Below are 12,689 nucleotides of genomic sequence, written 5' to 3' on the forward strand. Positions count from 1 at the left end.
TTTCTAAAACCAGCTTGAACATCAGGAAGTTCACAGTTCACATATTGCTGAAGCCTGGCTTGGAGAATTTTGAGCGTTACTTTACTAGCATGTGAGATGAGTGCAATTGTGCAGTAGTTTGAGCATTCTTGGGCATTGCCTTTCTTTGGGATTGAGAATATGTTACTGTGGATATTATTACGGGAGTCCAATACTGTGTAGATAGAAGCGATGGTTCGAAAATGGGCACATGTCAATGGGTGGTCTTCTCCAGGGTTTTCTTTTTAGAGGGTCTGATTTGAAGGGAGAGGTAAATCCTTACAGGGCCTGTCTTCTCCAGTGGATTGACATTCTGGAAAAAGCACCTCTCTGACTCTAGGCTGCTCACTCTAGAGTGACCACAGAGAGGATACCACACAGGAACACTGATCTTAAACTCTGGTAAGATTGTCACTGAGTATATTAGCCAGAAAACACAGTACTTCAAAACATGCTAGAAGACCGGGCTTATTGGATGCACTAGGAAAACTGATGTCAGTGCTGTTGTTTTTTTTGCTGGGAGGTGGCGGGCGAAGGGGGCGTTCATGTAGCACATGGAATCTTAGTTCGCTAAGCAGGGATCAAATCTGCTTTCTTTGCATTGGAAGCATGACGTTGAACCATTGGACCATGGAGGGAGTCCCTAATGTGAGTGCTTTTTAAGAGGAGAATGGTTTAGTGAGAAGTATAAGATTTTTTTTTTTTTTAAGGTTTTTTGAATGAAGATCCACACCTAAGGAGTAAGCAGAGGTTTCGTTTTATCCCCCTTGAGCCTTGTTTATTGTTGCTTTTATGTTTACTGTAGGAACAAATACTTGAAAGTATAAGCAGGAATCAAAATTACTCATAAATTCACTACTTAGAGGGACTGGTGGCAGCAGTTGGAGTATTTTTCTCTTGGGTATTTCTCTCGTGCTATGCGTGTTTTTAGAATTGCAAGAAATAGCCTTAATTGTAATATCAGCTATGTTTAATGGCCAGCTGCTGTTTGACAGACCAATGCACGTGAAAATGGTAAGTTAATAGGATCTTTTATTTATTTATTGGCTCTGCTGGATCTTTGTTGCCGCACACTGACTTTCTCTAGTTGCTGGGAGTGAGGGCTACTCTCTAGTTGTGGGCCACAGGCCTTTCCATTGCAGTGACTTCTCTTATTGTGTAGCACAGGCTCTAGGGCACATGGGCTTCAGTAGTTGTGGTTCATGGGCTGAGTTGCTCCGTGGCATGTGGAATCTTCCTGGACCAGGGGTTGAATCTGTGTCCCCTGCATTGGAAGGTGGATTCTTAACTATTGGACCACCAGGGAATTCCAAGGATCTCTTTAATATACTCAAATAAGGTTAGCAAAAACATGGGATTATTTAAGAGTGTACATGCACATAGCCATTCTGCTCTATTTATGGATCAGTCTGAGTCAGAGTCTGCAGTATGTTGAGCAAATTTATGACAGAAATAACCAATAACTTTTGCTCATGCAGCTCTTCAGATATTTTTTCCTTTGCATGATCAGGAGTCACTTGAGTATCCTGTATCCTGCTTGAGCAAATGGTTGGTTTCAGAGAATGGTTATATACATAGGTTTCAATTTTCAGAGTATTAAAAGTATGTTTGGTTAGCATCCTATCTGTTGTAAACATAATGAAGTCTGATTCAGAAAGCCTTTAAAGTTCTTTTGGAGCATTTTAGTATAAACATTAGCCCAGCTGTGGCTGTGCCAAAGATGCCAAAGATAACAGTATTAATGATTAATACAGGCATGACTGGAACGTGCTGAGGGTCATCTAGTTAGGACTGAAGGTCAGGAAGAAAACAGAAGAAACTATTAAGGATTTGTTTTGTTCCTTTAAGCGTTCAGTTTAGTTTTTTGAATAGATAATTGCTTCACATGATTCACCTGATAACTCAGTTGGTAAAGAATCCACCTGCAATGCAGGAGACCCCGGTTCAATTCCTGGGTTGGGAAGATCTGCTGGAGAGGGGATAGGCTACCCACTCCAGTGTTTTTGGGCTTCCCTTGTGGCTCAGCTGGTAAAGAATCCACCTGCAATGCGGGAGACCTGGGTTCCATCCCTGGCTTGGGAAGACCCCCTAGAGAAGGGAAAGGCTGCCCACTTGTATTCTGGCCTAGAGAATTCCATGGACAGTCCATGGGGTCACCAAGAGTTGGACACAACTGAGCGACTTTCACTTTCATGTGATTCAAAAGTCAGAACACATGAAAAGTTGAGTGTGAGAGTCTTTCTCTTACTTTGTGTCCAGGTCCCATTCTTCCTCCACAGTGACGTGAACGTTTATTTTTTATCTTTCCCCCTTTACATGAAAGATCGCAACTCTCCTGTATTCTTTTTTTTCCCCCATATTCTTTTATTTATACTTGGCATGTTCTTCCGTGGCATGGGTGTATCATCATGTCTCTGATCTGTCCTCTGTTGGTAGGAATTGTTTCCAGCTTTTGCTGATGCTGGCAGTGCTGCAGGGAATACTGAGATTTATTCACTTTCTCTTTCAGGATGAGAGGGCCTTACCAAAGGGAGATTTTTTCCCTCCTGAGCGTCCACAACAACTTCCCCGTAAGTGTCTCAATTATTATGGCTACGATTTTGAATTTAACATATTCTAACCAGAAAATTACAATTACATTTGAACTTGGGCTGTCAGTCTGCAGTTATCTAGACTGTTCTTGAGCAAAACATTCAAAAAGATTGGTTTCCTTATAAATTTTTTTGGGGTGAAAAATAAGCAGAGAGACAATAAAGGAAGGGTTGTTAGGATTACATTGCGGTGAGGCAGGCAGCCCAGGACACAGAAGGTGTAGCTGGGAAGAAACAAACTGCAAAAAAAAATGAAAGCCAGCTTGCACTTGGGTTCAGAAGAGATTGGTTATTACAATATGGCCTAGCAGTCCCACTCTTAGGTGTACACTACAAGAGAGCTGAAACCTTGTACCCACACAGAAACCTGTACACAGATATTCACGACTGCATGGTTTCAGCTGATGAATGGGTAAATAAAACATGGTAAATCTATACAGTGGACTATTAGTCAGCTGTAAAAAAGAAACAAAGTACTGGTAACATGCTACAGTATGGATGAATTTGATTCTGTCTATTGGAAATGTCTAGAATAAGCGAGTTCATAAGACAGGTGGATTGTGATTGCCAGGGCCTGGAGAAAGGGTGAAGTTTATGGTGTGTGAAGTATAACAGTCAGAATTTTTATATAGGGTTATTTGTGACATCCAGGTGAAAGTCCATCCTGGGGCAGGGAAGGCATAGGTGGGAAGAGCGGGTAATAGTGAAGTCATTCTGGGTGAGCCCACAGAAGGGCAGGGAGCCTGAGCACAGGGAGCAGTGGAGGGGAGGTTTGTGGTGGCCTGAGGGGCTGTGTGTCAGCAGTGCAGGCAGGGCTGGCCTGTGGGAGGCAGACTGAGGCTTGGGATAGGGCCAGACCAGCTGGTGTCTGTGAGAGAGGACTTTTCCTCACGTGAGGCTGTGGGGTTGAGGTGTTTGGAGGGCCGGCCAGGGCCACCTCCTGTCTGGAGCAGTGGCTCATGCCTAATGCTTAGCCATCAGAGGTTGAATTGAATGGGAGCCTAGACTAGCATACTAATTCTTGTTTGCAGTTTAGGATTATAGAAGCATAGTAGAGACAGATGTTTGAGGGGAAGTCCATGGTTTCACGAATATAAGATGGGTAATCTGTTGAAAGTTAGCATTATTTAGAGATGGACCCCATTTCCTTGTCATAATCTGTGTGGTCTCTTACGGTAATTACCAGGAACAGGGTGCTGGCTCTTGCTGATTTTGTGCCTAGAGGAGGAGGTGAGGGCTGCTTGGCCGCCAGACTGGCACCCTGGGCTCCAGGGAGCCCATTATCTGTGGCTTTTGGTTTCCCCAGAAAATCTCAGGTTGACTTCAGTGCTTTGGGGAGTAAGTAACCTTGGTGAGCTCTTGCTGCTGTTTATGTGCGGTTTCAGAACACGGTTTTTATCAGATTAAAAATTGGAGAACTGTTGTTTTTTTGTTTTGTCAATGTTGTTTTTTTTTTTAAGTGAACTTTGTTCCTATTTTTAAAAATCTCACCTGGTCTTAGCCTCTAAGCCATAATCACCCAGAGCATTGGAAGTATCATACACTCTGAGGCCTCGTTGGCTGTTTTGAGATCGGCCTGTATTCTGTGGGTAGGGTGCAGTCCTTGGCTCAGGAAGCTTTCTGGGTACTAGATGGGTTCCTTGGATACACTAGCTTCATTACTCAAACCACCTGCAGCAGAGTCAGAGAATAGCCTAAGCCCAATGTGTTAATTGGCTGGTTTATCACATTGTTTTTTCCGGAGAAAAGTCCTTTGGGTCACCAGGTTGAGAAATGAGGGTTGGGCATATTTGTGCTGCTTTCTTTGTGAGGTCTCCAGTTGCCTTTTCTGATTAAACATTTCTCATTTCACTATTCAGGGAAACAAGTAGGTGCTCACAACTTGTCACTGTGTGGGTTGTTGTTCACAGATCTTCTCTGTAGTTCTCATGTGAACTGATTTTTAGTTGTGCTCGTTTTATATAGATCACACATTCTAGTCCCTGTTGTTTTAGGAGAGCTTATGCCTTTAAAGGGAGAGCTCCCAAATGCATCAGTGTTGAATCATGGATTAGGCCCTGGATTTGGTGGTGCAGATGGGCGGTGGGGCGAGTGTAACAGCTACTACACAGTAAACAAAGGGTCTTTTTAACTTTTAGGGTCAGGGCTTCCTAAGGAAGTAGAATCAATACTCTGACTTTCTCATTTCCTTTCAGATGGACTTGGTGGTATTGGCATGGGGTTAGGACCAGGAGGGCAGCCTATTGATGCCAACCATTTGAATAAAGGCATTGGAATGGGCAACCTGGGACCTGCAGGTGAGAAGTACAGTGTGCCTCTTGACTGGGGATTTCTGGGGAAGTTAAAGTTATCTTAATAATTTTTGGGATAATTGGACATTGAGTAGTTCAAGTGGAATGAGGCTCATATTGGGACAAAATTAATTCCTTCCTTATTTATCTTTGATGCATTTTAATTGGGCTTCCCTGGTGACTGAGACGGTAAAGAATCTGCCTGCAGTGCAGGAGGCATGGGTTCAATCCCTGGGTCGGGAAGATTCCTGGAGAAGGAAATGGCAGCCCACTCCAGTATTCTTGCCTAAAGAATTCCATGGACAGAGGAGCCTAGAGGGTCACAAGAAGTCAGACACGACTGAGCGACTAACTAACGTTTTGATTAAGGCAGTATTTTGCATTTTTACCAAGTGAATACTTTCGTGCTTTGCATTTTATCCTCACAAGTCCTTCTGAGCTGAGATACTCAGTTAAGCCTTTGGATAAGAGGAGGCAAGCCAGAGAGATGGTCTTGCTCAAGGTCACACTATCAGTTAGTGACAGAAATTCCTGATCTTGGGACCACCTCACTGCCACCATCTATCACCCAGATGCCTGTGGGCTGTCCCCTAGTGTTTACAGGGCTTCTTGAGGCAGGGGCATTGTCGGATGCAGAAAGACATGGAGGGCCTCGTCGCATGACTACATAGCTCTCCTAGGCCTGTTTAAGAAGAAAAGCAATAGCTAACGATTAAAGCTTTGACATGTAGAATGAACTTTAAACTTCACTTTTTGGTGTTTTTGTGCAATGAGGCATTCATATCATTTAAACATACTGTGTTTTTATGGCCTCAGACTTATGTCTTGCTTGCAGTTCTTTGAATTGCAAGATGGATACTCTCAACCCTGCTACCGTCAGTTCTGCTTTTCCTTTGTCTCCCTCCCAGATTAAGCTCTGGGGCTGAAGAAAGTGTTTCAGGTGGCTTTACTGATCTGAACACCACATCCCCTGACCTGACACTTCAGAGGAGAGTCTGGGGTTGAGGAGAGGGAAGCCTCAGTGTTTTTAGGAACTGCTCTTAGAGAATTTTACCTTTAAAGGAGATTTTAAAATGTACTTCTGTTCCCTGAAGTAAGCTTCTAAAAAGTGAATGTGCCCTACACTCTTCCTAAAACTTAACATTTCATGTCTAACTTGGTCATTTAGTGAAACTGTATGAACACTATCAAATTTTGAGTCACAGGATGATTATTTAGTTAAAGGCATAAGTTGCTTTCTTGGGATGTACTAATTTGTCAGTTGAAATGGAAGAGCCCCTACCCCATTTTTTTTTCCCCCTTGACAAACTATATTTGGAGTCAGGGATATTTTTTGCTGTTTGGAATTTCTTGTGCTTTTTAAGTTCAAACATTACGGCTTTGACATAATTTTAGTTTGCATTGACTTTTTCTTTTTAAGGAATGGGAATGGAAGGCATAGGATTTGGAATAAATAAAATGGGAGGTAAGACAACTCAAATGAAGTATGAATGTAACTACTTTTAGGTATGGTTTCCCCTCTTTTCTTCCCTTTTGCTTTTCTCTTAAGCCCTGCATGAAATTTTCACTTGGGTTTCCAAACAGTTTAAGTCTAGAGATTACTTTTACCCATTGATCCTTCTATTGGGCGACTTGGCTTTTGGTTCTGGCTTTCTCACTGACTAGCTCTGTGACCTTGGGCAAGTCACTCCATCTCTCTGGGTCTCTCTTTGCTTGTCTGTTCATTGACTGGATTGGATCAGATCAGCCTTTTGAAGATAGTGATTTTTAAGTAAGGGCTCTAGCCTTTTTTCTCCAAAAGCCCTTAAGACTTGGTAAGTTTTTGGCAGCACATGCCCTAGGTGAAACTTGTGAAAACATTTTCTATTCCTGTTCACTTTGAGTCTTGTTAGGCTGCTGCTAAAATGTAAATATGTCTCTTTCAGGCATGGAAGGACCCTTTGGTGGTGGTATGGAAAACATGGGTCGATTTGGATCTGGGATGAACATGGGCAGAATAAACGGTAAGCTCTGTGTGCCTACCTACCCTTTCCTGTCTGTTGGCTCTAGGTTACCTTTAGGCAGCAGACTGATTTTTAATAAGTGATTTCACCCTCCCACTTTTGTGCTGAATCTGATAACTTTGAATTGCCTTAAATAGTTTGTATTCCAGAAGCTAGATTTAATGGTAGGCAAGTGTTCATTCTCTTAGTTACTAAACTCTTGAGGTTTTCTGTTTCAGATCTTCCCTGTAATTGTCCAATAAAACTTTAAAAACTTTAAAGCATTCCTGTGGCCTCCAGCACTTGTCTCCCCTAGAGTGCTGGACTGGGTGAGGCTTGATCATCTGCTCTGATGTCTGCAAATTGGGAGTGGATGCAGCATTTGTTTAATTTTGTATTTATATCATGTGAAATTTGGTGTACTACTGTTTAAATCTTACAGGCCTCCCATCTTAATAACTGAGACATAGTTATGTCAAGTATAATGATAAAACTGTTATTTCATTTAGTTCTTGTAAGAACCATATGATGTGTAGGTACTGTTATCCCCATTTCATTGGAAATTGAGGCCCAGAGTGACTTGCCTAAGGTCACATGGCTAGTAATGATGGAATGTGGACCCAGGCTGTCTGACTCCAGAGCTTGGCTCTTAATCTGAGATCTTGCCTTTTAGAATTGTCTCCAACATAGACACCACTCCCTCCCACCCTATCCTTCCCCCAAATAGGGCTATAGAGGGCCATGAAGATCTTGCTGCTTTTGAGAGTCTTTCTGAAATCCTCTGTGACCCACAGCTGTGGGAATGCTGCTGTTTTACTAACTTTTGTGGAATGAGAAGTTATTAAGAATTTGGGGCTGGAGGGTGTTTTTTTTTTTTTTTTAAACTTTTAAAATTGAAGTATAGTTGATTTACAATGTTTTGTTAATTTCTGCTATACAGCAAAGTAACTCAGTTATTATACACGTAAGGATTTCGGTTTAAATGTTTCTTTGCTGGTCTGTGTAACATACCATGTGAAGACTGTATAGAGCAAGTAAGAACCTTACTAGGATAGATAGTAACTATCAAACTGGAAAGACAGATTCCTGTTGAATAAGCTGCCCTTCTTCTTCATGGAGTACCTTGTTCTAGATGATGATAAAAAGATTTAGGAAGAATAATAAGAAATGAAGGAACAGAGGTTTGTGTTTCCAGTGTACTTTCAGGCTTGTCTTTAGCTCATGTGTGCATGGGATTTTTAATAAAAAGTAAGAATTGGAGAAGTCTGGCTTGATGAAGTATTTGCTCAGAGCAGATGAACCATTAAAAAGGAGATTTGGGTTGTTGCTCTGAGGAGTGGAGTGATATGATTTAGAAGTTGATGGAAATGAGGGTGGGCCTATGCTGAGCCATGGGGACTAAGTCTTGGGAAACCTGGCCAATGGAATTCAGCAGTTACACTTGTGAGCCTGGTGATTCAAGGTTCCAAGTGCTGAGTGTCTTGAAGAGCCATAGTGGAGGATGTGTTGTTGCTCTTGTGTTCTTGGATGTTCCCAGATCCAGACTCGGAGTCGTCCTCCTCCATCCTCTGCAGCAGAGAGTTGGAGGTTTCCTGCATTGGAGCTCTTTTGAGATTTGAGTTGAATTGGCTTCAGAGCCCTTGGGCGCTGGGTCCAAGGAAGGTTTCAGTCACTGGAGAAGTTAATAAAGATGTGTCAGATTTAACTCTTAATGTTTAGTTGATGATCATGATGCATTCCATTATGGTCACGGGTGCTGACATTAGACTGTTAGAGATCAGATTCTCAGGGCCAGTCAACCAGCCAGTGAGGGTCAAATCTTAGGATACATACAAACATTTTTTTATGGGAAGGTCATTACATATCAAGCAGTGATTGGTTTGATGCAGTATTTGACAGTGAAACTTCTTTCTCTGACTCTTGCTCTCCTTTTTGTGTTGGGGAGAGTACCTTGGAGTTTGTATAGTGCTCCCTGTGCTTGGGAAGATAAGTTCTGAGGCCTTTGCCAACACGTTAATGCCTGCATATGATTTCTTTGTTGGGGGATGTTGCCTTCTTCATGGGCTTATGATAAGGATTAAAGGTGCACGGCAGAGCTCCCATCCGTTACCACTCTGGGATTTCTGTTCTGCCTACCATACACAGGCTTGCTTGAGTTAGATGTATTTCTAGCAGATAGCGAGCCACCAACCTGTGACGCTCAGTGGGGTGGATTCAAATTGTGACTGAAGTCCACTGCTGTTATCTGCTGTATCTTATTAATTCATAATGCTGGCCTGCTTCCATGTTTATAAATATGTAATGCATTCATTTGCTTCATTGAAAGTATAGGGGCTCCAGCTGCATTTTTGATAATTGTGCAATAGAAAGCATCCATTATATAGCACCTGTACACCTCATGTTTCTCAGGAGCAAATTAATAAACCAGATTTTCCAAGGACCTTTCAATATGGAAAGGAGACAGTGTGATGCACACTCTGTCTTGCTTTAGAGGAATGTACAAGGGAAGAAGTAGTGAATGACAGGAATCCTGAAAGGGTTTCTCAAACAGGTGACAGCAGTGGCAGGGCTTTTCCTGCACAGGAGCTAAGACCTTTGTTTCTAGAAGACGTTGTGAAAAAATAATAAGTATTCCTGCAGTCAGTGTAGAAGAATGAAGTTCCCAAACCCCATTATATAGATCAAACTGCTCCAGTTATTGGAAGAGCAGTTGTGTTGTCTGTCCACAGGTGTCTTTCTGTTCTTGTGCTGGTGACTGGACCGTGGACTTCTGTGTTGGATTTAGGTTCCAGCCTTTGCCTCCCTCTTTATGGAACATATGACATCGGTCAGTTTCTCAGTCATTGAGCCTCACTTTGGGGCCAGTAGTGGTGGAGGGTGATGCAGGTGTGCAGGCTGGTTATGAGGAGTCCATGAAATCATAGCACATGTAAAGGCCCTGGGCTGGGCAAGCATGAGGGGGTGCCCCAGAGCGGGTAGCTGCTGTTGCTGCTGTGTGTAACCTGGGCAGGCTCTCCTGTAGTCTTCCCACGCCAGCTACTGCGGGAGTGGGTGCTCCGTGCACTCTCTGTGTGATTGTGATGTAAGCGGAAGTTACATCTCAGTGGACTGAAGGTAGGGTATTTTCAGGGATTCATTTGTGGTGACTTGCTTTTTTAAGGAATAGAGGATGAATACTGGTTTCCTGTAGAAAACTAAACGTGCTGACTTGCTGGTAGTTGTGTATCTATAGTTTTGGGGTTTAATGTCTAAAACATAATGGCATTCCTGGAAAGGCCGAGGGTAATGTTTTTCTCCACAGAGATGGAGCGTGGCAGGGGTGGAGGATTTGAGAGAGACTTTGCCAGAAAGCAGATGGGAATGTCTCGAAGCTTTGGAGAGCCCCTTGGCAGAGGAATGGGTAAGAAGGCCCCATGGACCCCATGTGGGCAGGGTCAACCCTCCAGGGGTGCAGGCTCACCCTGATATTGGGAGGTTCTTAGGCAAGTCAGCTATTTTTCTGAAGGCTTTTAAAAAATTGTATGTTTTCTAGACCTGATACAAACTTTTGGTCCTTGAATTTTTTATTGATAGCAGCAGCAGCACTATTATTGTTTTAGTCTTTTCAAATGGCTGCTTTTTTCACATTGGTATAAGGTGTTTTCTTGCTGCAGAGTTAAGACTGCTGTATTTATGTGAGGTTGTGGCTCTCTAGTCATGGGGAAGATTGTCAAGGCTCAGCGGGGGTGTGAGTCTCCTTAGTCCAGTGGCCTGTAGGGTTCCAGTTGAATGAGGGTGTGCTTGCTCTTGCATGTGAAAGAGCTCTTGGTGAACCAGGGAAGTTTCCTAATGTTGGAAGACTTTGAGTACTGGGTCCATCTAAATGTAGTTTTGGTTAGTTTGTAGAGCAGTGTATTCTTTACTTTTCCATAGTTGGTTTCCCCTGTTTTGAGCTTAGATGTTTCTAAGAATTTGTCAGCCTAATTCTTCTCTGTTAATTAGCGTGGAACAAGGAGATTGGCTATTCATGGGCTCTAGAGTTTGTTTCTCTCAGGAGATTTAGAACGTGGATAACTCCCCCCCGCCACACACATGCCCCCTTTCCCCATCTTCACTGGCACATCATCCTGAGCAGATAGGCGGCTGCTAGGTCCTAGCCTCAGAGTGCTCAGCCTCTGTCTCTGTGGGACACCTTGGGCTAGGTGTGAGAATTGTAAGCTTTTTATGTCTAGTTTGTGTGAGCTGAGCTGTATTCTTAGAATTTATGAAGGCCCTAGAAAATTTGTCATCAGTGAGACAGGGTTCAACATTCTGCAGCTTATCTCCAGGAACCCAGTCTTCTGTGTTTACGTCATGAAAATCAGGAATTATTAAGAACTGTTTCTTTCAGAGTAGCCGGTTGAACTTTGGTTCATTTACCCCCCTGACCGTGGTTAGGAAAGTTGAGTGACTTTTCTTGTATCGACATTGACTGGTAGTCAAGATTTTTTTCCTGGCTTGCTTGTTATGACTGTTGCTTTATTCTAGATTGAGCTTTAGAATTTGGGGGTAAGTGATTAGGTCAGTTACAAGTTTCTTGTTGCCATAACTGTCTTTGTTTTTGTGTCTTGGAATGGTGGGATATTAAAAAAATTAGTTATTGTCGTTTGACTGCAAATACTAATTTGTAGATGAGAACAAAATGGCACATGACTTTGCTCCCTCAGGCACTTTCTCCTCCTCTTGAGCCTTGATCCTTTGTTGCTCTGGGTACCTCTCAGCTCTGACGAGGCTGTCAGCTTTGCCCCAGGTCCTGTGGTGGCCCAGGAAGGAGGTGGCCTGCTGAGGTCCTCTTGTGTGGTGCCAGGAAACTTGTCCTCTCCCGACCTGAATACAGAATGGCCACTGCCGGCCTCGGTCTCTCCTGCTCCTCTGGGCCTTCTCTCTGATTGAGACCGCATCCTGTTTGTCCTGAGCCTTCCCACAGTGGCCATAGCAACAGTAAAGAGCTTTTGTTCTCTTGCTTCTTAGGATCAGACCCAAGTTAGCAAAACGGTCTTTGTAACAAAGCAAATTTTGAAGTCAGGTTTTCAGAGGAGTTGCCTGGGTGGTTTTTCAGATTCAGTTTCTGGCCTTGTATTCCTGTGTGGCTTATTCGACAGGTCATTTTGGTGTGCCATTCGGTGTCCCTTCCTGTCAAGGCAGTAGATCTCTACCTCTCTGTACGGACAGCTGTACTTTGTACTGCAGGGACGTAGATGGATCCTTGACCTTGAAGAGTGTGCTGTCACCTAGGAGTAATGCTAAGAGTGGCTCAGGGCAGCGCCACAGGTCAACTCGGAGAAGTGACCTAATTGAGGGAGCCGTGGAGATGCTGGCTCCTGGGCTCTTGGCAACCATGTGAGCACCACACAAAGGCTCTTGTTTTCTCTGTGTTAGGATTTATAAAAGCACCACTCTAGTTGACTGGTAGAAGTGGTGGGGGTGCAGGAAGATGATGCAGTAACTGCAGGGCACGCTGGAGGGCTGGGTTTCAGCATGGTAGAAGGGTCCATGCCCATAGAGAGGGCTGACAGAGTCAGTTGCAGAGGCTTGGAGGTGTTGGTCTACCTTGGATGGGAAGAACAGATTAAAATTGAGAGTCAGAGCAGAGAGGCCTGTGAATGCCCTTTGTGAAAATAATTTGGTCTTTCTCTTCAAATCAGCAGTGGGCCGACTGCGAAGTCTTTTGCAGGGAATGGTTTGATCCATGTGATATTATAGGAACTAAACCACAGGCCTGGGCATACAGAGCAGGCTCCCAGGCGTCATGCAAGAGTAAGCCCTGGTCTTGCTTGCAGGTGGGAGGT

At 43.5% G+C, this 12,689-nt stretch overlaps 1 protein-coding gene across 21 annotated transcripts in view; it reads left to right on the top strand.

Annotated features, from left to right (window-relative positions):
• The window catches only part of HNRNPM (heterogeneous nuclear ribonucleoprotein M), a 40,009-nt gene that overhangs the window by 20,965 nt on the left and 6,355 nt on the right, over positions 1–12,689 (top strand). For 8 of the 21 annotated variants that reach the window (XM_086409723.1, XM_086409724.1, XM_086409711.1 and 5 more), the window contains 5 exons: positions 983–1,032; positions 2,528–2,588; positions 4,805–4,906; positions 6,321–6,365; positions 6,826–6,903. In XM_086409723.1, the coding sequence (XP_086265849.1) occupies positions 983–1,032; positions 2,528–2,588; positions 4,805–4,906; positions 6,321–6,365; positions 6,826–6,903 (336 nt within the window). Of the gene's footprint in view, positions 1–982; positions 1,033–2,527; positions 2,589–4,804; positions 4,907–6,320; positions 6,366–6,825; positions 6,904–10,183; positions 10,283–12,689 lie in introns of all 21 variants that reach the window. The other 13 variants (XM_086409714.1, XM_086409706.1, XM_086409718.1 and 10 more) reach the window with 3 other exon arrangements.

The sequence above is a fragment of the Bos grunniens genome, chromosome 7, assembly GCF_055505025.1.
Source record: "Bos grunniens cultivar Pamir isolate PY7600 chromosome 7, Bosgru_T2T1.0, whole genome shotgun sequence".
Taxonomy (NCBI): domain Eukaryota; kingdom Metazoa; phylum Chordata; class Mammalia; order Artiodactyla; family Bovidae; genus Bos; species Bos grunniens.